The sequence below is a fragment of the Lepus europaeus genome, chromosome 7, assembly GCF_033115175.1.
Source record: "Lepus europaeus isolate LE1 chromosome 7, mLepTim1.pri, whole genome shotgun sequence".
NCBI lineage: Eukaryota > Metazoa > Chordata > Mammalia > Lagomorpha > Leporidae > Lepus > Lepus europaeus.
In genome coordinates, this window is record NC_084833.1 from 2,285,871 (window position 1) to 2,311,208 (window position 25,338).

The 25,338-nt window shown below is 63.3% G+C and overlaps 1 protein-coding gene across 5 annotated transcripts in view; it reads left to right on the forward strand.

Moving 5' to 3' along the window:
* Positions 1-25,338, forward strand: part of SHANK2 (SH3 and multiple ankyrin repeat domains 2) — a 399,303-nt gene that overhangs the window by 19,951 nt on the left and 354,014 nt on the right. For 3 of the 5 annotated variants that reach the window (XM_062195675.1, XM_062195679.1, XM_062195678.1), the window contains exons 2-3: positions 7,590-7,689; positions 16,877-17,096. In XM_062195675.1, coding sequence (XP_062051659.1) covers positions 16,890-17,096 — 207 coding nt within the window. In that variant the 5' untranslated portion in view covers positions 7,590-7,689; positions 16,877-16,889. The remainder of the gene's footprint in view (positions 1-7,589; positions 7,690-16,876; positions 17,097-25,338) is intronic. The other 2 variants (XM_062195676.1, XM_062195677.1) reach the window with 1 other exon arrangement.

Genomic DNA, 25,338 nt, shown 5'->3' on the forward strand with positions numbered 1-25,338 from the left:
CCGCCTCAGCCTGCTCGGTGTCGGCTCTGCTCCCGGCGAGCGGGTGCTGCTCTGTTGTGAGCTGCTGGGGACCACGAATCCTCCATTCTGAGTGGAACTGAGGCTCCGTGGCACGAGGTCGGCCTCCCACCGCGTCTGTCTGGCGGCTGCTGCGTGCTTGCACCATGTGTGCCACCACCCTGGGGTGTCCCCAAGGCCCCGTTTACCCGGCCCCGGAAGCTGCCACTCTGTTTGAGCTCAGCGGGCGCGAGTGGCCAGGTGGCTTCTCTGGCTTTTTTCACCCAGCAGGGCTGTGGGAAACCCACGGCGTTGCTACCTGTGATCCTGTGCCAACCCAGGGTCTACCTGGAGGTGGTGTCGGATCCTACATGTGAAGGGTGGAGCCTCTGGCACTGCCCCGATTTCCAGCACACACGGGGTATGGGGAGGGTGGTGGGTGCAGCCCGGCTCCACAGGGACAGAGCTCCCTGGTGACCATGTCCTGGCACCTCTGCTTCCTCTGCGCACTGGGTCCTCGTTGTTCCTGGATGGCAGGGGACCAGCGGGTTCCCGAAACCAAGCTCCCCCCAGATCATGCCTCCAGAGACGGCCCCGAGGCTGGCACAGGCTGCGGCTGCCACGGCCTGGTCAGGGCACTGGGCTGTGCGGGGTGCTTCACGGTGATGTCCCAGGTTGACACGCGTGGGTGTTCAGCCTGTGGTTAAGATGCCCGTGTCCCTTATTGGACTGTCTGGGTTTCATTCCCACCTCCGACTCCCGACTCCAGCTTCTGCTACTGCAGACCCTGGGCCACCACAGTGATGGCTCCCGGCGGGGTCCCTGTCCACGCCGCAGCGCCACCTGTGGTCGGCTTCTCGGCGTGGCACTGGTTTCCTGGGCGTGCAACCGCAGCTCACTGCAACGCACGTTTCTCCGCCGGCCGATGAGGTCGAGCGCCGTTTTCGTCGCCACCTGCGTCTCTTCCGTCAACGCCTCTCGTGTTTCTGCTTTCGTCTCCTTGTTGTTTATTTGCCGTCACCTCTCTCGAGTTGTTTCTGTTTTCTGGGTGCTTGGTGGAAGTCGTGGCCGGGCCGTCGTCCTGGCTCTGGGCCTCGTGCCTCTGCTGTCTTCCCGGGAGCTCTCCCAGAACACGCGTGTTTGATTCCGACGAGGCCCCGGTTATCGATCTGTGGGTCCAGGCTGAAGGCTGGTTGCCTGTCCCATCTCCCAGAACACGCGTGTTTGATTCCGACGAGGCCCCGGTTATCGATCTGTGGGTCCAGGCTGAGGGCTGGTTGCCGGTCCCATCTCCTGAAGGTTTTCCCCTGAGAAGTGTGAGCTTTTGGGTCGGAGGCCATGACTGATGCTGAAGTAGCTTGTGTGCAGGGCACACGCGTGGACTGGGTGCGTTGTCTCGCCCTGGGCTGTGCTGTGCCTGGGTGAGGGGGCCTGAGTTCCTTGGGGGGGGGGGGCTCTGCTGCCTTTGTGGGGCGCCCTGGTCAGTTCTGTGTCTCTGAGCCCCTCGCTGTGGCCACCTGGGAGTGTGGATTTCAGCCCTCGGGTCCTGTGCGTGTTTTGTTAGGTTCACGCCCATGCTTTTCGGGTTTTTTGAGGAGTTGTAGTTGGCGCTGTGTTTTCAATGTTGATGTCCCTGTGCTAGCCTATGGGAATGGGACTGCTTTTTTTATTGAGCTCGTACCTTGTGACCGTGCTAATTCATTATTTCAAGGAGCTTGTTTGGGTTGATCCTTTGGGATGGTCGTATCTCCTGTTTTCCTCTGTGTACGCGTTTAATCTGCTTCTCCCCCTTCCCGCCTTGCTGGAAGATTTAGGGCAGAGATGTCCTTGTCTGATCGGAGGGGATGTGGGAGTCTGCACCACTGGGCCCCATGCTGGCTGCTGGTTTTTCCTTTTCTTTTTTCTTCTTCTAGATTTAGTTATTTATTGGAAAGGCAGAGTTACAGAGAGGCAGAGGCAGAGAGGGAGGGAGGGAGAGAGGTCTTCCATCTGCTGGCTCAATACCCAAGTGGAGGCAATGGCCAGAGCTGCGCTGATACGAAGCCAGGAGCTTCTTCCAGGAGCAGGGCCCAGGCACGTGGGCCATCTGCTGCTGCTTTCCTAGGCACGTTAGCAGGAAGCTGTATCGGAAGTGGAGCAGCCAGGACTTGAACCGGTGCCCATATGGGAGCCGGCACGGCAAGCGGCAGCCTAACCTGCTATGCACAGCACTGGCCCCAGCTGCTGGGTTTTTGCACTCATTCTTTATCAATTTTAAGAAATTCCTGTCTTATTTTGGGGAGTTTTTAAAGTCAGAGGTCTTTGTTGATAAATGCTTTTTTTCCTCTGTTGCTTGATGTGTGCACCTGATGTTTCTTCTTTAGCCTGTTCGTACAGTGAGTGACAAGGATTTATTTTTAAAAAGAAGGCGTAGGCTTGCACCACAGGGGTAAACCCCACTTGGTCCGTGCTGCTGAGTTCCTGCGTGGGCCCACGAGGGCGTTGTCCTGCCGCCTCCTGTTACATGCCCGCTCCACCTGGGTTTGTGTCGGCGCTGTTTGCTTCCAGATGTAAGCTGGGACGTGTCGGCTCCTGTCTTCTGGAAGAGGTTGTATAGACTTGGCATTCATTCTTCTTCTTTTTTAAAAAATATTTATTTATGTATTTATTTAAAAGGCATAGGTACAGAGAGGCAGAGGCAGAGAGAGAGGGAGAAGGAGAGAGAGAGAGAGAGGTCTTCCATCTGCTGGAGATGGCCACAATAGCTGGAGCTGTGTTGATTCAAAGCCAGGAGCCAGGACCCTCTTCTGGGTCTCCCATGTGGGTGCAGGGGCTCAAGCACTTGGGCCATCCTCCACTGCTTTCCCAGGCCACAGCAGAGAGCTGGATGGGAAGTGGAGCAGCCAGGACTTGAGCCGGCGCCCATATGGGATGCCGGCACTGCAGGCCAGGGCGTTAACCCGCTGTGCCACAGCGCCGGCCCTTACGATCGTTCTTCTTCCAAGATCAGAGGAGATCGGGTGCGTTCAGGGCGGTATGGCCGTAGACGGCGTTCAGTCTTCTTTAAATACTTCCAAGTCCTCGGGAAAGCCACTCGTGTCTGGGGATTCCTCTTCTACACGATTGTGAGAGCAGGCATTATTAGGATTATCTGTTTCATATTGGGCCAGTTATGGTAGTTGGCACTCCTTTTTATTTTATTTATTTGAAAGGAAGAGTTGGAGAGGGAGAGAGATCTTCCATCTGCTGGTTCGCTCTCAAGATGGCTGCAATGGCTGAGGCTGGGCCAGGCCAAAGCCAGGAGCCAGGAGCTTCCTCTGGGTCTCCCACGTGGGTGCAGGGCCCCAAGCACTCGGGCCATCTTCTGCTGCTTTCCCAGGCCATAGCAGGGAGCTGGATGGGAAGTGGGGCAGCTGGGACTTGAACCGGTGCTCCTGCGGGATGCTGGCAGAGCAGGTGGTAACTTAACCAGTTATTCCTCAATGACGGCCCCTGTATTTCTTTTAATTAATTTATTAATTAATTTGAAAGTGTTACACAGAGAGAGGAGAGGCAGAGAGAGAGAGAGAGAGACAGACAGAAAGAGGTCTTCTGTCTGATGGTTCACTCCCCAAATGACCACAATGGCCAGAGCTTTGCCGATCCGAAGCTAGGAGCCAGGAGCTTCTTCCAGGTCTCCCACGTGGGTGCAGGGGCCCAAGCACTTGGTCCATCTTCCACTGCTTTCCCAGGCCACAACAGAGAGCTGGATCGGAAGTGGAGCGGCCGGGTCTCAAACTGGCGCCCATATGGGATGCCGGCACTTCAGGCCAGGGAGTTAACCCACTGTGCACAGCGCTGGCCCCCTGTATTTCTTTTTTTAAAAAAAGGTTTGTGTGTGTGTGTGTGTGTGTGTTTAAAAGACAGGGAGGGAGAGAAAGATGCCTTTCATCTGCTGGTTCACTTGCCAAATGGCCAGAGTAGCTGTGGCCCGGCGGGACTGAAGCCAGGGGCTCCATCCAGGTCTCCCTCATGGATGGCAGGGACTCGCGTGCCTGTGTCCATGCACTGCTTCCCAGGGGCCTTAGCAGGGCGCTGGGTTGGAAGTGGGGCGGCCGGGACTGGAACCAAGCACCGTGGTGTGGGGGGCGGGTGTCTCCACGCAGCCCAGCGCCCGCCCCAGTGCTCTCAGTCCCCTGCGTGCCCAGCGCTGAGTGAGGTGGTGACGCCGCAGGCCCTGCGGCCGTGGCTCCCGTGGCGTTCCCGGCACTGGCCGTCTGCGTCCTGGGTCAGCCTTGCTGGAGTTCTGGGAGCTGCACGCCTGTGTCGCCGTCTCCTTGGCTTTTCCCCGTTGTGCGGCTTTCCCGCCTGCTGCCTGCTTGTGTCTGTGTTGTGCTCCCCTTCCAGCTCTGGGCTCTCACTGGGGACTCTCGCCTCCTCTGTCGTGCGTGGGCCCGGTCCCAGCAGCACCGGGGGGACTTGGGGGGCACGTGTCGTGCAGCTGCGGGGCCGATCCATGGTTGTCGCTGAGACCCCTGTGGCTGGCGTCTCCACCAGGTCCTGTGTGTCCCTGCAATTTCTCTCCCCATTTGCTTTATTTCGCTCATGTGTGTTTCATTCGATTGTTGTTTGTTGGGGTTTATATTTTAGATTTTTCATTCCTGTTTTCTTTTTTCTATCTTCTTGTGGATTATTTGAATTTTTTTTTAAAGATTTATTTGAAAGGCACAGAGGCAGAGAGAGGGGGAGAGACAGAGAGAGAGAAGTCTTCTGTACTCTGGTTCTCTCCCCAAATGGCTGCAATGGCCGGGACTGGGCCAGGCTGAAGCCAGGAGCTCCATCCAGGTCTCCCACGTGGGTGCGGGGGCCCAAGCACTGGGCCGTCCTCTGCTGCTTTCCCAGGCCACAGCAGAGCTGGATGGGAAGTGAGCAGCCGGGTGCTGGGTCACGGGCAGTGGCTACAGTGCGGCCCCTTTCTTGAACATTTTAAACACTGTTTCATTAGCAACGTTTACTGTCTCTCTGTGTAGCTTTCGGAATGGTTACTCCATGCTTTCTATCAAGTGAGGGCGTTCCTGAAAGTGAGCAGAAAACTGGAGTCCGGAGTCGGTGCACGTGTTCCTTGAGGACAGATCCCTCCTGCGTCCGTGTTTTATCCCCCGGGCGTGCTAGCTTGAACAGCGCTCGCCGTCTGCCCCCTCCCGTTCACAGCGGTCAGACGCTGCCTCTCCGTCCTTTATGACCCCGGCGCACGGTGCTGGAACGCTGGCCTCGGCGGGCCAACGCGGTTGAGGGAACGGGCTGAGGAGGAAGCCGACCGGCTCTGCCCGGAGCTTGCTCACCGTCTCCTTTTCTTCCTGGTGCTCCAAGGCTGCTGATTACATAATTTCCTTCTCGTGTCGGGAGGTTCCTTAGCCATTCTTTTTTTTTTAAAAAAAATATTTTTTATTTATTTGAAAGGCGAAGTTAGAGAGAGAGAGAGAGAGAGAGAGATCTTCCATCCACTAGTTCACTTCCCAGATGGCCGCAACAGCTAGGGCTGTGCCAGGAGCTTCTTCCAGGTCTCCCATGCAGGTGCAGGGGTCCGAGCACGTGGGCCATCCTCCACTGCTTTCCCAGGCCATCAGCAGGGGGCTGGATGGGAAGAGGAGCAGCCGGGACGGGCACTGGTGCTGTATGGGACACCAGTGCTGCAGGCGGAGGCTTCACCCGCCGTGCCGCAGCGCTGCCGCTCTGTCGCCATTCCTTGTGATGGGCTGCAGGGTGAGCGTCCCCCGAGGCCCTCCTGGGAGAGCCTGCCTTCTCCTCACTGGTGCAGGCTGCTCGTGGCCCGGGCGGGATTCGGCTGCTCGTGGCCCGGGCGGGATTCGGCTGCTCGTGGCCCGGGCGGGATTCGGCGCAGTTGTTTTCACGATGCTGGTCCCCGCCACTCTGTTCGGCCGCGGTCTCCTGGTGAGCGCGGCGCTGTTCCTCCCGTGGCCGCCGCGTCGGGAGGGTGACGGCGTGGCTCAGCCTGCTTCCTCAGTGTCTTCGCTCCTTCTCAGAAGCTGGGTAGGACGCACCACCGGGCACCGGGCTGGTGCTGCCGGGCTCTCCTGGTTGCAGTTCTTTCGGCTTCTGCCGTCTGCAGGTTTCTGTTCCTTGCCCAATCGGATAAGCTTCGAGGACTGTTCCAGAACCTTCCTCGCTCGTCTCTCCCTCTGGGACCCAGAGTTGAGGGTCAGGTTTCCTTACAGAGCCGCGGCCCCGTCGCTCTGTCTGTCTTCAGTCTGTTCCACGTGGGTCGTTTCTCTCCTCTGTCTCCGAGTCTCTGCTCCTTCCTCGTCCTCTCCATCCGCCGAGGATGTATTTTTCGGTTCTAACAGTTCCAACGCGTTCTTCCTTTGGTTTCTGGCTGAGATGTCCTGTCTGTCTGGGAGCCATTCACAAGTTCTCGCAGAAGTGGGTTTGTCGTGGCTGCTTTCTGTTCTGTGCATGGTGGGTAAAGCTGCCACCTTCAGGGCTGGCATCCCAAATGGGCGCTGGTTCAAGTCCCAGCTGCTCCACTTCTGAGCCAACTCCCTGCTAATGGCCTGGGAAAGCAGCAGCAGATGACCCAAGTGCTTGGGCCCCTGCACCCATGTGGGAGACCTGGAAGAAGCTCCTGGCTCCTGGCTCCTGGCTTTGGCCCAGCCTAGCCGAACCCCAGCCATTGCAGCCATCTGGGGAGTGAGCCAGCAGGTGGAAGTCTCTGTTTCTTTTTGTGTAATTACACCTTTCAAATAAATACAGAAACCTGAAGAAACCCGACAAGCTCTGCCAGGTTGTGCTGGTGTCGCCCGCGCGCTGGCCCCTCGTCCCCGGCATGTTCAGCCCGAGAGCTCTGTTACCCTCGGATGGAGAGGAGTTCCTTGACAGGAGGCCGCGCTCGTGGGATCTCAGAACACCTCTGTGGTCAGGCGCTGCCTGGCACAGCTTCCCCGGGGACAATGGGACGGGTACTGCTCCGTTCCTGCCAGGTGGAAGTGGAATTCCAGGTCCCCCAGTGGTGACCCCACAGTGTGAACCGGGAGACTCCTTGTTATGCTGGTGCGTGGGACAGGCCCTGGCGTGGTCTGCACTGCGCCCTGGAGCGGGCAGCCTCCGAGCCGCTGGGCAGTGTGGAGGTCCCAACTCTGTGTGCTCTCTCGGGTGCTGCCCTGGGGCTGGGGGAGCCCGCCTGCTCCTGCCGGCCCTGTGGGAGTCCGTGTTGCCCATGTGCGACCCACCGTTCCCTCTGCCGACCTCCTCCATCCCGTCCTGGGGGAGGGTGGGGGCCGCAGCTCCTCGGGCTGGCTGGAGGACTATCTTGTTGGGCTCCTGTTTTCCCGGTCGGTCCTTGGCTTAAGGAGCAGTGGCTGCTGGGCTGTCCCCTGCTCCTGTTGGTGCGTCCAGGGTGCTGGCTCCTTCACCTCCACGTTTGGGGCTTTGCGGGCAATCCCTGGGCGTCCCGTAGCCTCTGGGTGTCCCGTAGCCTCTGGGCATCCCGTGCAGCTTTCGTGGGGGAAGACACCTGCGTAGAGGCAGACGTGGGGGGAAGGTGGGATGCACGTGAAGTCTGAGCGAGGCCCCAGCAGCCTGCGCTGACCTCAGCTCGCCTCCTTGCCTCCTCACAGGCCCGGGCAGCCCTGCGGCCCCCCTGCCGTGGCCACCCCGAGCCCTGACAGTGCCAGTCAAGGCAGCCTTTCCGCGGGGCTCCATCTGCCAGCGCCTCTGGTGAGTCACAATGTCACCTCCCCGTCCGCAAGCCGGTGGCCACTGCCTGGCCTTGGTCGGCCTCCCCCCGTGTGCAGCGTGGCCACAGGACGGTCGCTCCCTGTGGCCGGGCCCTGTGTGCCCTGTGTGGGTGGGAGGACAGTTGGCGGAGTTGCTCTCGGCTCTGGGGGAACCCAGCCACCCCCGGTGCCCAGACAGCAGGCCTGTGGGGGGGTAAAGGGGCAGCAGTTCAGCCACTTGTCTCTGCTCCGTGGTGCCCTGGCTCTGCCTGTGTGGCTACGGACAGGTGACACAGCACTCCTTCCAGCTTGGTTTTGCGTGACGAGGGTTCACCTGTGGGTGCCCGGGTGTGGGGCAGGCCGTGGCCCCAGGGCTCACGGTCAGTAGCCCAGATCTCCGCCCCTGAGTGCCTGCCCGGCGCTCCCCAGCCCCGTTTCACCAGCAGCACGTGCTCAGCACCGGCATTTGCCAGGACGCTCGTCAGCCTTGACCCTTGACACGGCTCCGTGCACACGGCAACGTTGCCGCCACGCTCAGGAGACCGGCTGCTGGCCCTGAGCCGCTGCTGCGTGGGTGTTGAGTGACCAAAGGTGGCCAGGCTGTCCTCACGACCCTGACCCCAGCCTGGCCTCGTAACCCAGGGCTGTGAGGGCATGGGGATGAGGTGGGGGTGGAGCCACACCCCGGGAGGATCCTTGAGTGGTGTTCGTGGTTGGCTGACTTCTACATCTTTTTCGCCCGTGGAAGCCTAACGCTGTGTGTCTGTTTCTGCCCGGCTTGTACGTCTGCACCTCCCCCCCCCGCGACCGCAGTGCGCACAGGGTCCCACACACAGCCGGCAGCCGTGGGTGTCAGGGTCCCTGCCCCCACGATGCCCCCATCGCAGATGGCTTTCTGAAGTCCAGTTCTCCCTCCTGCCCTCCCTGTGCGGGCTCTTCTCTGCACCCCCACCCCAGTGTCCCGCTGTGTAGCCCTGCTGTGGCCTGCCGCACCCCTGCTGGACGGCGGCGGCGTGGGGCGGGGACGTGACTTTGGGCTTCCTGGCAGGCTGTGCCCCTGCTGTCCTGGGCGCGAGGACAGAGCCCGTGCTCCACAAGCCCTCTTGTCGCTGGCCGAGGGAACCTCGGGCATTGCAGTGTCCTGGGTGGGGGCGCCCTCTCCCACCTGGCCTGAGGTCCATCTGGGCCCCTCCACTGTTTCTCCTGCACCCTCGGTTCTGCCTACCCAGGACCCTGCTCCCCAGCGGCCCCCGCCCCCAGGCCCACCCACGCCGTGGCTGCAATGTCGTTTTGTGTGTTCTAAACCCTGTGTGGATTCTGGGTCTCCAGCCGTTGGACTGATGGCTTCCTGCTGCCCCGGGGAGGTGGCCGGGCGTGGCAGGAGCCAGGCTCTGGTCCACACGTGACGGGGCCCCGTCCGTCCCCTCTGCCTTGCGAGGCTCTGTCCCGTGAAGCCCCTCCTGGTGGGGCTGTTCTGTGCCTGGCGGTGGCGTCCACAGCAGCTGTCCACGGCTCGGCGGGGGAGTGTGGGGGAGAGGTGTTGTCACGGCGACGTGCGGTCCCCTGGCCTGCAGTGGGCGGTGTTAATGGCGTGGGGATTCTCGGGCTGCGCGAGCCCTCCCTCACCGCCTCCCCTCGTCCCTGCCTTTGCTTCCTGTGTCCCTGGCGGGTTTCAGTCCCTGGCACTGGGACAGCTGGGGCAGCTTTCCGCATGCCTGGGTTTTAGGCTCTGTAGCCTTTCCGGGTTTCCGGGGAGCCTACAGGCAGCGGCGCCGGGGCGTCCCTAGGACTCCAGATGCCTCCTTGCTGCTCTCCCGTGCAGGTCACAGGTCCCCGGCGCAGAGGCCGACTGGCATGCCCAGGCTTCTCTCCTCACGGCCGCTGTCCAGCTCGGGAGCCTGGGGACTCAGTGGAGCGGCCCCGCCCCTTCCCGAAAGGCTGTCACAGATGTCTCCATTACAGGGGTGAGGGCAGGGGGTTCCTAGAGAGGGATGGGGTCCCGGGGGCAGGTGGCCCAGGCATCTGCTGCCGTCCCATTTCCTGTGTTCGGTTTCTGCTTCCTGGATAGAAGTTGAGCCGTGTCTCAGCAAAGCCCCGGACATAGATCAGAAACGTGGGGGTCAGCGGGGAGGTGGTGGGGGCTCGAATGGCACCGAAGCACACTGACAACCCGCCGGCGACACTGGAGGCGGTGGCCGCCAGCCAGAGACTGTGGTTGGGCCACACGGTCATCTTCCTTGCTGTGAACCTGGCCACAAGCACGTGTCCCCAGGCACTCTGGGAGTAGCCGTGGGGCCGTGCTGGGCTTCCGTGAGCTGTGGCTGTCACGTACCTGCCTGTCAGACGGGGAGGCAGGGACGAGGGGCCTCCTCGCTTTCTCCAAATGTTCACTTGGGCTGCTGTCCCACACCCCGTGCCAGGGGAGCCCACCGCACATCTGCTTCCCTGAGGCTGTCCCCGCGTGCCGCCGGGGCGCCCTCTGCTGGTGAGAGCTGAACACTGGCTGGGAAGTGGCCTCTGGGCATTGCTGAACTGCGCACTTGTGGACACGGCTGTACCCACCCCGAGGTTGTCCCAGCCACGCTGGACACAGTGCCTGTGTCAGAGGATCCTGGCCAGCGCAGGGTGGGTGCTGTCCTGTGAGGGTAGCCGTGCCGAGGAGGGCGGGATGGGGCCACTGCCGCAGAGCTGGGTGTGGACACCTGTGCCCTGGCGGCCGCGTCCCTGGCAGGTGCATCCCTGGCGGGCTTCCTGCACTGGCTGCTCCCTCTGTGCTCCTGGAGGCCTCAGGAAGTGAGGGAGGGGCACTCCTGTTCCGTGTGACCTGGCTGTGCGGTGACCCCTGAGTGTGGCGTTGCTAGCGGTGGGAGGTCCGTGCCGCTCCCAGCCCCGTGCTGTCGGCACAGCTCATCACCGCGCCCACCAGAAGCCCCAGAAGGACCCGGAATTCCACACTAGAGGACCCACCGCATCCTCATCACCTTTTCAGATTTATTTATTTGGAATGCAGAGTTAGAAGGGATAAAGAGGCTGGTGCCGTGGTCACTAGGCTAATCCACACTGGGTTCTAGTTCTGGTCGGGGCACCAGATTCTGTCCCGGCTGCTCCTCTTCCAGTCCAGCTCTCTGCTGTGGCCCGGGAAGGCAGTGGAGGATGGCCCAGGTCCTTGGGCCCTGCACCCCATGGAAGACCAGGAGAAGCACCTGGCTCCTGGCTTCGGATCAGCGCAGTGCGCCGGCCACAGCGGCCACTGGGGGGTGAACCAACGGAAAAGGAAGACCTTTCTCTCTGTCTCTCTCTCTCTCAGTGTCCACTCTGCCTGTCAAAAAAAAAATAAATAAAAATAAAAAAAGAAGGGGATAAAGAAATCTTCCATCCACGGAAGCCAAGAGCTAGGAGCTTCCTCCAGGTCTCCCACATGGGCCAAGGACCTGGGCCATCTTCCACTGCCTTCCCAGGCCACAGCAGAGAGCTGGATCAGAAGAGGAGCAGTGGGGACTCGAACCTGTGCCCATGTGGGATGCCGGCACTGCAGGCCATAGCTTTACCCACTTTGCACAGCACCGGCCCCCACCTCCTTATCTTAAATGTTTGAAAGGGACAGCAAAGTCAGTGACTTCTTAGAAAGACGATTGGTGTACTCGGGAGAGGAGCTTCCATCCCCTGTTCGCTCCTTCACAGCTGGTGCTGAGCCTGATGGGAGCCGGAAGCCCCCAGAGCTCCACCCGGGGCTCCCATGAGGGTGGCAGGGGCCACGGCCGCGAGCCGTCACTGCCGCCCCCCAGGGTGCTCGCCTGCAGGGAGCGGGGTCAGAAGCGAAGGTGGGACTTGTTCCTAGGCGTGCGGCTGTGGGAGGTGGGTGTCCGAGTGTTGTCCTGGCTGTGGCACCATGGTGACCCGTGACATGGCCTGGGGGACCTGCCCTACCCTTGCCACAGCGTGGAGATGGAAACAGCGTTGGTACCCGTGTGTGGCTTCCGGAAGCTTCCAGGAGGCTCTGCAGGCTGGGGAGGGGCATGGGCAGCCCGGCCCTGTTCTGGAACTTTCCAGCCCGGGAGGAGGCTGCAGCTGGCAGCTCCTGGCTGTTTTTTGGGGGGTGCAGGCCTGTGCCCCTCCTGACCCGTGGCCCCTGGCTGCTTCCTGGGCCCTTATAGGCTTTGCTCAGAGAGAGGTGAGCAGGGGCCAAAGACCAGGCTCCCTCCAGAGGGCGGGGCTGTCACAGGGCTACAGATCCTTGCAGTGATGTGGGGCCCTGGGGTAGGGGAGGGGACAGAGGAGGCAGCTCTCTGGGCCCACTTTGGGGTCCCTCCCAGGGGCAGGAGGCGGGGTGCAGACATCACCCCTGTCCCAAGGCTGTGTCCCTCGGAGAATGTCTGGTCCTGTCCAGGACCAGGTGTCCACTGCTGCCTGTGCCCAGCAGCCTCCCGAGGTCAGGCCCGTGTGCAGGGAGCATTCCCAGGGCCCCACGTCCTGCCCGTGTGCCCGGGGACTCTGGCTCTGTGTGTTCCCGTGGCGCTGTCGTCACCCTCTCCTTGCTGGGGAGAGGACCCGTGTGAGCGCTGTGGTACGCGTCCTGGTTGCCCCGTCTCTGTCTGCTGAGGTGCAGCCGGGGCTGTCTGGGGAGGAGGTAATGACCTTGGCCGAGGCCCGGGAGCCTTGGTTTCCCTGGTGGGGTGGGTGGGACAGGAGCTGGGCCCTGGTGGGATGCACCTGCTTCAGTGCGAGTGCTGTAGGCGAGGGGGCCCCTCTAGGGATGCGTCTTCCTGCTGGCCCTGACCACGGGGCCGTGGTCTCTCCTCGGCATGGCAAGATCTCCTCTTCCCTGCCGTGGGGCTGTGCTGCAGGCGCTGTCACCACTGGCCAAGGAAAAGCCGCCCTGCCTGGGAGCGGCGCAGCTGGCTGGGGTCCCCTTGTCCCCGGTCACCCACGTTGGGGAGCAGCCCCAGCGCTCTGCGGCCCGTGGCTTTTTACCATGTCCGTTTTTGACTTTAACACAAGCAACTTGTATTCTTGTGAAGCGACCCAGACGCCAGCTTCCCCCACCTGCGTGCAGCTGCGACAGGTGCGCCCATGGCTCCAGGCTGCCCTCGGGCTCCGGGACTCCCGGCAGGACCCGAGGAGCTCAGCCACGCTGTGTGAACCAGCCAAGCCAGCAGGGGCAAGAGGTGTGTGGGGCAGGGTCCGGTGACCCCTGCTGCCCGCCGCCACCTCCCCTTTCCTGGGGGTGCTGGGTGCACAGCAGCGAGGTGTGGCAGCACGCACAGGAGCCCCCGAGCCTTGGTGTGTCGTCAGGGGCTCATCACGTGGGCTGTGCCCCCGGCGTGCCGACCGCGCTCTAAAACCAGGTCTCCTGTGTGGGAAGTGACCGACCAAAGCTTTGAGGGAACGTCCACCCTGTGTTGCTCTCAGGAAAACGCAGTCACGTGTAGCTGGAGTGGCCCCGGAGCACCTCCCACTGGGGATCTTGTCACACCTCCATGCGTGTGTCACTCCCTGGGGTGGCCTCTGGGGAGCGCGGGATGCGGCAGCCGCTGCTGGGGCCAGGGGCGCACTGCCTGTGGTCACCTTTTCCCTCTGGGTAGCAGGAGTGCTTGGTGAGATAGCGACGTGAGTGTCACCTGGGAGATCACGACCCGGTCCGTGGTTCGTTCTCTCACGATGGGTTTTTTGGTGCTGCCCACCATGTGGCTGTCGTCGTGTGCGGCCCCAGTGCCGTAGGTTCACGGATGCCAGCGGTGGCCCCCCACGAGGAGTGGCTGTTTCCCAGCAGTCACAGTGTCGCCAGGCGGGGGGGATCTTCCAGCTCCATAGCAATCTGACGGGGCCGCCACCATCGTAACCCACGCGTCTCGTGGCTGCAGGGTCCTTGAGCCCTGGCCCCCGGCGGGGGGTGGGGGGTGAGGAGGCACACCGGCCGTGGTGCGGGAGGTTTGGACAAAGCACACAGATGAAGGCTCGGAGGCCAAGTGGTGGTCGTGGCAAGAGAGCTGGTGGCTGAGCTGCGCTGGGCTCTGGCCGCGGGCTGGGCCTGGCTTCCTTTGTTCATAAGGTTTGGTCAGAGCACAGGGAAGAGATGTGATACAGGTGAAGCAGAAGGGAGTCGGGGCCGAGGGCAGTGCCGCTGCCGCTCCCGGCCACTGCGCACCGCAGCCCCGCGCTGATGTCAGCTTGGTTGCCGATGTTGACTCCAGCTGTGCCCAGTGCCCCTGCCCAGAGCCCCAGATGCTGCCTGCTCGGCCCGCCCTAGGGCGACGTGTCTGCCGTCGTAAGGCTTTGGGGTTCTCTCTGCGCCTTGGTTTTCCTGTGCAGCAGGGGCGACCCTGCCCCCGACCCAGCCTTTCTAGCCCAGGGCCCCGTGGATTTCTGGTCTAAGGCCTGGGTTTGTGGCAGCCGCATTTGGACATAGGGTCTTTAAAGAGGTTAGCAAGGAGCTGGCGCCGTGGTGCAGTGGGCGGGGCCTCCGCCTGCAGCGCCAGGATCCCAAATGGGCGCCAGTTTGAATCCCGCTGCTCTACTTCCGATCCAGCTCTCTGCTGTGGCCTGGGAAAGCAGTGGAGGATGGCCCAAGTCCTTGAGACCCCTATACCCGCGTGGGAGACCCCGATGAAGCTCCCGGCTCCTGGCTTCAGCCTGGCCCAGCTCTGGCCGTCGCAGCCATTCGGGGAGTGAACCAGCAGATGGAAGACCTCTCACGGTCTCCGCCTCTCTGTAACTCTGCCATTCAAATAAATAAAAGTAAATGTTTAAAAAAGTCATGATTTGAAGGGTCGGATCTTCAGGAGACACAAAGTGTTGTTTGGATGTATTTTCCTAAAAGTGTAGATGAAAATAAATCTGACGTTGACCGACTTCCTGACGACAGTGGCGTCTGCTGGAGGAGCCCGCGTTCTCCCATGGGGAGCAGGCGAAACGCGAGTCAGGATGAGTGGACGTCCGCATCGAGGCCAGGGCGATTCACAGCGGAAGTGTTCACGTTAGCTGTCTAAAAACTGATGAGTCACGGCTCTTCCTCCCAGGCGCGGATCGAAGCAGCAGCACGTGCCGTGGGGCGCGTTCGGTGCAGCCGCTGAGCTGCTGTTGGCATGGCCGCATCCCCGCCGGAGGGCCTGGCTTGCAGCCCCGGCCCAGTTCCCAGGCCCAGCTTCCCGCTGGCGCACGCCCTGCGTGGCGGCCGTGGCGGCTCAGGCACCAAGTCCCCGTCACCCACCGTGGGAGACCTGGGTGGGCTTCCCGGCTCCTGGCTTTGGCCTGGCCCTGCTGTTGTGGGCGTCTGGGTGGTGGACCTGCGTGTCTGGCTCCGTCCGCCTCTCATAAATGAATGAAATATTTTAGAATATCAGAATCTGGCGTCGCCCCTGTGTTCTGTGGATGGGTGGTCAGGCACCTGGAGTCCCTGCGTCGTTCGTGACGTGGGAATCGGGTCAGAGGGCCGGGGCTGAGGCGTCCCGAGTGGACAAAGCCAGCCGGGCCTGTGAGTGGTCCCAGCCTCGCTTGCTCTGCCGATGTGAAGGGAAGCTGGCCGTGGGCCATTTCTCAAAAGAAAAAAAAAAAAAAAGCCTACATCAAAGCAAAGAACCTGAAGCCAGCCAGCCGGAAGCTGCCGACCCACTCAGCGCTGGGCGTCCAGGGGCTCCCAAGGGGAGGCCGCGCGGGCGGTGGCACAGCCGTGGCCATCTGCTGCTCCCGCGGCCTCCCCTGTGTCCCTTGCTGGAGTCCGGATCCACTTTGGGTTCAAATTCACTAAAAAAAAAAAAAAAAACCAAAAAACAAAACAAAACAAAACCAAAAACCTGCACGTGCCTCAGTTTACCTGTTAGCAGTGGAGGCGCCGCCCCCGCCCCCGCCGGTTCAGCGTACGGCCGGTCTGACGGCTTCCTGAATGGACCATGGGTTTGCGCGAGTGTGCCCTGCGTCCCCAGCTTGCGATATTTTCGAGTCACGATGGGTTTATGGGGACGTCGAGCAGCCTGGATCTCTCGGACGGTCCCCAGAGGCCGCTGCTGTGAGTGCTGGGCGCTTCTAGAATGGCGGCCTGGGCGGCGCAGGGGGCAGTCAGGCCTTGGCGTTCCAGGGACACCAACTCTGCACGCTGGCCGTCTCTGCAGGCTTGCTGTCGGCCTGCGCCTTCCCTGGGCGCCTCCCCTGCTCCTCCACCTGCCCACCTCTGGTGCCCGGTGAGTGCCTGCTGTAGCCACCCGCCACTCCGGGCACCGGGGAGGAGGTGATGTGAGAGCCCCTTAAACGCCAGTACTTTGCATTTCTGTCTCCTCCGAGGACAGGTGGCGTGCGGGCGAGCCGCCTCTGGTGTGGCCGGGCATGTGTGCGTGTCCACACCCCACTCCCCGTGCAGCCTTGCAGGTGGAAGGCAGGCGTCCTGCGCCGAGTTCAGCAGTGGGCGGGAAAGACACAGCCTAGGCCAGGGCTCCTGGCTGCGCCGTGGTTGTGGGGGATGCTCGAGGCTAAGCCGTGTCTACTCTGGAGGTGGCAGCGTGGAACGCACCTCGGGTTCTCAGCGCTGCCCCAGCATCTGTGTCCACGGGGCGGCACCGCCGGGTGGGTGATTCCTGAGCCCCAGGGAGCCCTGCAGCCAGATCGCTCGGTGGAAGCGCCCGGCCTGGGGCTCCTCTGGGACCCCTCCCCGCGCTCCGACCCTCCGGCTGCAGGCTGCTCCTGACTTTGCTCCCGGAGGTGATCCCCAGCTGGCCCCGTCTTTGTGCTATTTCTGCACTGCGCTGTCTTTGCTCCGTGTTTGAAGCAGAGGGGGGTTATTTCAGCCGGAGCTCGCTGCGTGCTGACCCACGCCCCTGTTCGCTTTCCTCCCCTGCCTCCCCTCCCCTCCCCTCCCCTCCCGTGTCTCTGTCCGTGGAAAGAACAAGAAAGCGGCAGTCCTGTCCGCTCCCCTGGGGAGACCCCAGTGGCCTTTTGCTGAAGGCTTGCGAGCTCTGGGCATTGCTGCAGCCCCGGGGTTCGCAGCCTGGGGCTGCCTCTGGAGGAGCCGGGAGGCGCTGGGTTCTCACCGCCTCTTGGGATCTGTGCATGTGGCACCCAGGTGGCCCGTGGCTGGCGGTCACACCCACAGTCGCGTGCCTGTGAAGGAGAGCTCACACCCCTCCCCACGCCTGCGCCCCGGCCTCCGGTGATTTTCATGTTTCTCCCTCGTTTCTCTCCCACCCTCCCCTGGCGCGCAGAGCTGAGGGAGCCATGCCGCGCAGCCCGACGTCCAGCGAGGACGAGATGGCCCCGAGCGTCTCGGACGACTCTGAGGGCTCCGAGTCCGACAGCTCCAGAGAGGAGACCATCTACGACACCATCCGGGCCACCGCGCAGAAGCCGGGCGGGCCGCGCACGGACGAGAACCAGGGCAACACGCTGGTCATCCGCGTGGTCATCCCGGACCTGCAGCAGACGGTGAGCTGAGCCCTGCGCACTCCCTGCCCCGCGGCCCGCATCCTTGGTCCACTTTGAGGAGTGAGCACCACTGGGTGGCCGCGGGCCTGACGCCCCCCCCGCCCGGTGCTGTCCCAGTTGTCCCGTCCACCCTCTCGGCCCGCCCCCTGCTGTCCACCCTCTCGGCCCGCCCCCTGCCGTCCACCCTCTCGGCCCGCCCCTGCCGTCCACCCTCTGGGCCCGCCCCTGCTGTCCACCCTCTCGGCCCGCCCCCTGCCGTCCACCCTCTCGGCCCGCCCCCTGCCGTCCACCCTCTCGGCCCACCCCCCTGCCGTCCACCCTCTCGGCCCGCCCCCTGCCGTCCACCCTCTCGGCCCACCCCCTGCCGTCCACCACATTGGCCCGCCCCCTGCCGTCCACCATATTGGCCCGCCCCCTGCCGTCCACCCTCTCGGCCCGCCCCCTGCCGTCCACCCTCTCGGCCCGCCCCTGTGCCGTCCACCTTCTCGGCCCGCCCCCTGCCGTCCACCCTCTTGGCCAGCCCCCTGCCGTCCACCCTCTCGGCCCGCCCCGTGCCGTCCACCCTCTCGGCCCGCCCCCTGCCGTCCACAACTTTCTGCCGAGCCAGTCGCTACCCATCCTGCTGAGGAAGCCTGGGCAGTAGGGGGCGCGTCGCACAGCTGGGTCTCCAGCTCCCGTGTGGGAAGCCCCAGGGCAGCCCTGCCTGCCCCGGCCGCACCTGTAGCTCCCGTCAGTGGGCTGGAGTGTGAGATCCTGTGCTCTGTGTTGGCCCCAGGGCTGCGGGCTCTGTCTGCCAGTTGTGCCTTCCCCGCCCAGCCCTAGCTGTCCCTTGCGCTCTGGGCCTACGGCATTTCCTGGGCTACCCCTCGCCCCGGGCTGCTGCTTGCCCCTGCTTGGCCTGTTGGTCTCCCCTGGATGGTGGATGGTGGGGCTGGGTAGGGGTGGGGCAGTGGGGGGGGTGGCCCCGCAGTGGTGGCTCTGGGTCACGGCTGTGGACAAGGGACAGACACCTCCTGCGCTGACACAGCCCCCTGCCTGCCCATGGGCATGGCCCTGCTGGTCCGGGTGTCTCAAGGTGTGGACACTGGGCTGCGTGCTGTGCTTTCCGACACTTGTCGCCTGGCCACTGTCGCCTCTGAGGGACCCGGGTGCTCTGTGCCTAGGGAGGGGCAGCCGGTGAGACTGGGAGGGTCCTGAGGTGCTGTAGGAGGGGCCAGTCGTGGGGGCTGCCAGGCCCCCCAGCCCTGAAGGCAGGGACCACCAAAAGGCCCCCAGTGGGACCTGGAGTCTGGTGAATGGGGCTGGGTTAGCTGGGATGGGGAAGTTGGGGAGAGACCGGAGGGAGGATGTGAAGTTGGAGGTCAGAGGTGAGGTTGGAGGTGAGGGCCGAGGGGGGAGGTGAGGCCTGAGGTGGCAGGCAGGGGCTGGGGAGTCCCCGTGCAGTGGTTCTGTGGAGCTGTGCCCTTCAGGACTGGCCGAGTGGCCGCGGGGCACACACTGAGGGTGGGGAGCTGTGAGGTGCCCATTGGGGCGCGTCTGGAGTCGAGCTCCCCGTGGGGCCTCACTGCCCTGCTGCTGCGGAGTGGGGTGCACAGCCCAGTCGGTGACCCCAAGGTGAGCCTCTGCAGTGGTTCTCGTGTGTGACCAGCAGTGGCCCTGGGTCTCTGCCCGGGGCTGTGGGTGACCAGCAGGTGACCCCATGTCTCTGCCCTGGGCTGTGGGTAACCAGCAGGTGGTCCTGTGTCTCTCCTGGGGTTTGAGGGGTGGACACCCCTCCCTCTGGGGCTCTTCACAGACAGGCGTCCTTGTGTGGGAGGGAGGCGTGGCCTTCACTCTCTGTCCCTCCCACCCCACCCCACCGTGCCCCCGCAAGGCCTTCTCTGTAGCTGCCTCAGTTTGGGGGTGCTATGGAGCTGGAGGTGCCGAGCTCTGTGGCCTGGCTGGCCCGCAGCAGTGCCGGCTGGGGTGGCAGTGGCCACGATGTCCACTTCCTGTGGATGACGGTGTGGCTGTCCGAGTGTTAGGATCCCGCTGGGCGCCCCGGGAGGATCCGTCTGCGTCTGTGTCTTGTACTTGGTTGTTGGCGGGGTCTCGGGTGCTAGGAGGACCCCTCTTGTCTTAGATCTGGGTTGAAGGAAGGGAGAGAGCCAGGTGGTGTGTGCCCAGTGCCGTGGGTCCGGCCCTTTGACCCGGCCCAGGCGCTGGTGGGGAAGGGCCTGTGCTAGTTCTGCGTTGCTCAAACTCGAGGTAGGGACCCCACACAGGGCACAGGTTTGTTTTGCCTCATGGTTCTGGGGCCTGTGAAGTTCAAGTCTATGGTGTACTGGCACTGGCTCCGCCCCCGCCAGGGCCTCGTGGGGGTGGTTCAGCTCACGGTGGGGAAGTATGGTGAGGGGAAGCAGGCTTGTGTACAAGAGACGGGGAGGTCCCGGCTGGCCGTGCGGCCGTCCACTCCCACGGAAGAGCTGTGGCCACCCCCGAGGCCTGGACCTCAGCGTAAGTCCTGGACAAGCTAGTGGTCTACGCTGGCAGGGCCCACAGCCGGGGACAGGGCCATTGGCTGTGCCACCTGCTGGCTCTGGGATGCTGGCATCACACTGCTCCTGTTCCACCCAGTGGTCTCCCTGGTCCAGCACCTCCACGGGCTGGGACCTGGGCAAGGGCTGGACGCTAGCACTTGCCCTCCCCCGGTGCGTGTAGCTCACAGCCCAGCCGGTCCCTGCCCACTTGGGTGGGGCGCTGGGATGTGGACCCCGTCCTGCAGCCACGAGACTGCCAGGTGGCTCCTCCTGCAAGCGCAGGGTGACCTGTGACCCAGGACGAAAGCAGGCACGAGGTGGCTTTTCAGGCGGGAAGGCGTGGCCACTGGGCGTTGTCCTCCTGTGTTATCTGCCTAGGATCTGAGCTGTGTGCAGCTGTGACCCAGCCCTTACCTGTGGGGGCGGGGCGCGTGTGCAGCTGTGACCCAGCCCTTACTGTGGGGGGCGCGTGTGCAGCTGTGACCCAGCCCTTACCTGTGGGGGCGGGGCGCGTGTGCAGCTGTGACCCAGCCCTTACCTGTGGGGGCGGGGCGCGTGTGCAGCTGTGGCCCAGCCCTTACCTGTGGGGGCGGGGCGCGTGTGCAGCTGTGACCCAGCCCTTACCTGTGGGGGGCGCGTGTGCAGCTGTGGCCCAGCCCTTACCTGTGGGGGGCACGTGTGCAGCTGTGACCCAGCCCTTACCTGTGGGGGGCACGTGTGCAGCTGTGACCCAGCCCTTACCTGTGGGGGGCGTGTGTGCAGCTGTGACCCAGCCCTTACCTGTGGGGGCGGGGCGCGTGTGCAGCTGTGGCCCAGCCCTTACCTGTGGGGGGCATGTGTGCAGCTGTGGCCCAGCCCTTACCTGTGGGGGCGGGGCGCGTGTGCAGCTGTGACCCAGCCCTTACCTGTGGGGGGCGTGTGTGCAGCTGTGGCCCAGCCCTTACCTGTGGGGGCGGGGCGTGTGTGCAGCTGTGGCCCAGCCCTTACCTGTGGGGGCGGGGCGCGTGTGCAGCTGTGACCCAGCCCTTACCTGTGGGGGCGGGGCGCGTGTGCAGCTGTGGCCCAGCCCTTACCTGTGGGGGGCATGTGTGCAGCTGTGACCCAGCCCTTACCTGTGGGGGGCGCGTGTGCAGCTGTGGCCCAGCCCTTACCTGTGGGGGTCGCGTGTGCAGCTGTGACCCAGCCCTTACCTGTGGGGGGCGTGTGTGCAGCTGTGGCCCAGCCCTTACCTGTGGGGGGCGCGTGTGCAGCTGTGACCCAGCCCTTACCTGTGGGGGGCGCGTGTGCAGCTGTGACCCAGCCCTTACCTGTGGGGGCGGGGCGCGTGTACAGCTGTGGCCCAGCCCTTACCTGTGGGGGGCGCGTGTGCAGCTGTGACCCAGCCCTTACCTGTGGGGGGCGCGTGTGCAGCTGTGGCCCAGCCCTTACCTGTGGGGGGCGCGTGTGCAGCTGTGACCCAGCCCTTACCTGTGGGGGGCGCGTGTGCAGCTGTGGCCCAGCCCTTACCTGTGGGGGGCGCGTGTGCAGCTGTGGCCCAGCCCTTACCTGTGGGGGCGGGGCGCGTGTGCAGCTGTGGCCCAGCCCTTACCTGTGGGGGCGGGGCGCGTGTGCAGCTGTGACCCAGCCCTTACCTGTGGGGGCGGGGCGCGTGTGCAGCTGTGGCCCAGCCCTTACCTGTGGGGGGCATGTGTGCAGCTGTGACCCAGCCCTTACCTGTGGGGGGCGCGTGTGCAGCTGTGGCCCAGCCCTTACCTGTGGGGGTCGCGTGTGCAGCTGTGACCCAGCCCTTACCTGTGGGGGGCGTGTGTGCAGCTGTGACCCAGCCCTTACCTGTGGGGGGCGCGTGTGCAGCTGTGGCCCAGCCCTTACCTGTGGGGGGCGCGTGTGCAGCTGTGACCCAGCCCTTACCTGTGGGGGGCGCGTGTGCAGCTGTGGCCCAGCCCTTACCTGTGGGGGGCGCGTGTGCAGCTGTGACCCAGCCCTTACCTGTGGGGGGCGCGTGTGCAGCTGTGGCCCAGCCCTTACCTGTGGGGGGCGCGTGTGCAGCTGTGACCCAGCCCTTACCTGTGGGGGGCGCGTGTGCAGCTGTGGCCCAGCCCTTACCTGTGGGGGGCGCGTGTGCAGCTGTGGCCCAGCCCTTACCTGTGGGGGGCGCGTGTGCAGCTGTGGCCCAGCCCTTACCTGTGGGGGGCGCGTGTGCAGCTGTGACCCAGCCCTTACCTGTGGGGGCGGGGCGCGTGTGCAGCTGTGACCCAGCCCTTACCTGTGGGGGGCGCGTGTGCAGCTGTGACCCAGCCCTTACCTGTGGGGGGCGCGTGTGCAGCTGTGACCCAGCCCTTACCTGTGGGGGGCGCGTGTGCAGCTGTGACCCAGCCCTTACCTGTGGGGGGCGCGTGTGCAGCTGTGACCCAGCCCTTACCTGTGGGGGGCACGTGTGCAGGTGTGACCCAGCCCTTACCTGTGGGGGCGGGGCGCGTGTGCAGCTGTGGCCCAGCCCTTACCTGTGGGGGGCACGTGTGCAGGTGTGACCCAGCCCTTACCTGTGGGGGGCGCGTGTGCAGCTGTGACCTAGCCCTTACCTGTGGGGGCGGGGCGCGTGTGCAGCTGTGACCCAGCCCTTACCTGTGGGGGCGGGGCGCGTGTGCAGCTGTGCCCCAGCCCTTACCTGTGGGGGGCGTGTGTGCAGCTGTGCCCCAGCCCTTACCTGTGGGGGGCACGTGTGCAGCTGTGGCCCAGCCCTTACCTGTGGGGGGCGTGTGTGCAGCTGTGACCCAGCCCTTACCTGTGGGGGGCATGTGTGCAGCTGTGACCCAGCCCTTACCTGTGGGGGGGCACGTGTGCATCCCCTGAACCTTGAGTTCATAAACACAAGGGGTAACGTGGGATAGTTGTAACAATGTGCCATCGTTGAGTCTGGGTGCACAGTCTCTCTCTCTCTGTCTCTCTCTCTGTCTGTCTCTCTGTGTCTCTCTGTCTCTGTCTGTCTGTCTCTCTCTCATTAGATTTATTTGTTTATTTGAAAGGCAAAGTGACACAGATCTTCCATCTGCTGGTGCACTCCCCAAGTGGCCACAATAGCCAGGGCTGGGCCAGGCTGAAGCCGGGAGCCGGGGGCTCCACGCGGGCCTCCCCCGTGGGCCGTCCTCCGCTGCTTTCCCAGGCGACTTAGCAGGGAGCAGGATCGGAGTGGAGCAGCCGGGACTGGGACTGGAGCTCTGATGGGAGGCCCTCTGCCCCTCTGTCACTCTTTGTTGAGAGTCCAGACACATTAATCTTGACCGTGGGTGACTGAAACCGTGGATACGGGGGCCCTGTTTTATAAAGAATTAAGGCAACACAGGCACATGTGAGTGGGGGTCTCGGAAGTGGGGGTGGTCGTCAGCTGTTGCCTCCCTGAGGGTGGCAGGTGGCAGGTGGGCGTGCACGGGGAGATGCGTGCTGCTGAGCTGGGAGTGCGTGGACAGCATTCGCGGTATTTTATTTGCATATAAAAGCAGGTGCAGGAACCCCTGCAAGAGGCTCTGTTGCCAAGTAATCCATGAAGTCAGAGAGCGATGACGGACCCGGGGCACGTGGTGTTGCTAGAACCTGCTTCCGATTTTTAATCCGCTTCCTCCTGCATTACTTACTGCACCCCCTGCCTGCATCATTTGAGGTGAATTCAGCTAATAATTGCTGTCGTAACGCCCTGAGGGGCCGCTGCTGTGGCACAGCGGGTAAAGCTGCCCCATGTGAGCGCCGGTTCGAGTCCCGGCTGCTCCACTTCTGATCCAGCTCCCTGCTAATGCACCTGGGAAAGCAGCGGAGGATGGCCCGAGTGCTTGGGCCCCTGCACCCATGTGGGAGACCCAGAAGAAGCTCCTGGCTTCTGGCTTCAGATTGGTCCAGGTCTGGCCATTGTGGCCATCTAGGGAGTGAACTGCGGGGTTCCTGGGTCCGCGCCCTGGGGATGTCCCTTCCCTCTGAACTGGCTCAAATCAACACGACTTGGCTCTCGTGTTCACACACATAAGATGCAATGCAGCCGTGGCCCAAGGGTGCCCGCGAGCTTCTCACGGGGACGGGTGCCATGCTGCAGGCTCCCCAGCGAACCTCCCTCCCTCTCTCTCTCTCTCTCTCTGTAACTCTACTTTTCAAATAAATAAAAATAAATCTTAAAAAAAAAAAGCCTTGAGCTCCGGGCTGCCGTCTGAATTTTCTCTGTCTGCTGGGTGGCCGGAGGAGGGAGAGGCGGGAAGTTTGATCCATGCAGGCCTTTGGGGCCCCAGGCTCCTTCCCAGAGCCCTCAGTGTCTGTCTGGAAGATGGGGGAGGGGAGCGAGGCCTTGGGGAGTGTGCAACCCCACCCCACCTTCCCAGCATGCCCGGGGGCTGGCTCAGGAGCCTGCAGGGTGCAGTTTTGCTCTGAGCCAGGACAGACTCCCTGGGGGCACCGCCCACCTCCTGCTGCTGGTGTGCTCAGCTGTTTGCACGCCCTCACGTTCCTGACGCTGTTGGATGTCCCCCCGGCCTGGAGAGCTGGCGTCATCCCGTCTCTTCCAGAGTGGACGCCTGTCGCCAGACGTCCCAGAGGCCTCTCCCTGATCTGTTGGGCACCCGAGCGGGGCGGAGTTCTCTGCTGGGCGGTTTTCAGGACGCCTCCCTCCCAGCCGGCGCAGTGGGCTTTTGGTACCTGTTGTGTGAGCAAAAGACCCTGAACCCATGAACAGGGAGCCGTGACTCCTTCGGGCAGTGAGTACGGGGCAGGTTCCTGTGGGCCGCTGGTTGTGCATGTTTTTGTTTTAAGATTTATTTATTTGAAAGGCAGAGTTACAGAGAGGCAGAAGGGGAGAGAGAGAGAGAGAGAGAGAGAGAGGTAGAGACAGAGAGAGGACTTCCATCCACTGGTTCACTCCCCAAGTGGCCACAATGGCTGGAGCTGTGCCGATCCGAAGCCAGGAGCCAGGAGCTTCTTCCAGGTCTCCCACGTGGGTGCAGGGGCCCAAGGACTTGGGCCATCTTCCACTGCTTTCCCAGGCCATAGTAGAGAGCTGGATGGGAAGTGGAGCAGCTGGGACTCAAACTGGTGCCTCTATGGGCTGCCGGCACTGCAGGCGGCACTTTTACCCACTACACCACAGCGCCAGCTCCTCCGGTTGTGTTTTGGTCACAGATCAGTACCCGGTCTTCTTAGCACCGAGCCTTGTCTTGTGTGTTGTCTCTGTAAGACCCGCTGACCCTGAACCCGGAGTCAGGAGTGCTGACACCCAAGCCCTGTGGTGCGTGCTGGCTCTGCGAGGTTCCCAGCTGCCTCCCGTGCCTGGGGACGCAGACGGCTCTTCCTCTCTGTGCCGGCAGAGAGCACAAGCAGGGTGGGCGCCGCGGCCCTGGGGAGCCCGCAGCGTGGCACCCATCCCCGTGAGAAGCTCACAGGCGCCCTTGGGCCCCTGACAACCACGACTACATTGCATCTTATGTGTGTGAACACGAGAGCCAAGTCGTGTTGATTTGAGCCAGTTCAGCGGGAAGGGACATCCCCAGGGCGCGGACCCAGGAACCCCGCGGCCGGCCCTTCCCCTGGGCGGTGGGCGCCCTCTCAGTGGCATCTCGGGGTCTCCGCCCAGCTCCCTGTCCCTGCAGATGCTGCTGCGCCCTCTGCCTGCCCTGCAGGTCGCCTTGGGGACAGTCGAGGCCGCCTGCTGTGTGTGTCACCTCTCACAGAGGACGCCTTTAAACACCTCTGGA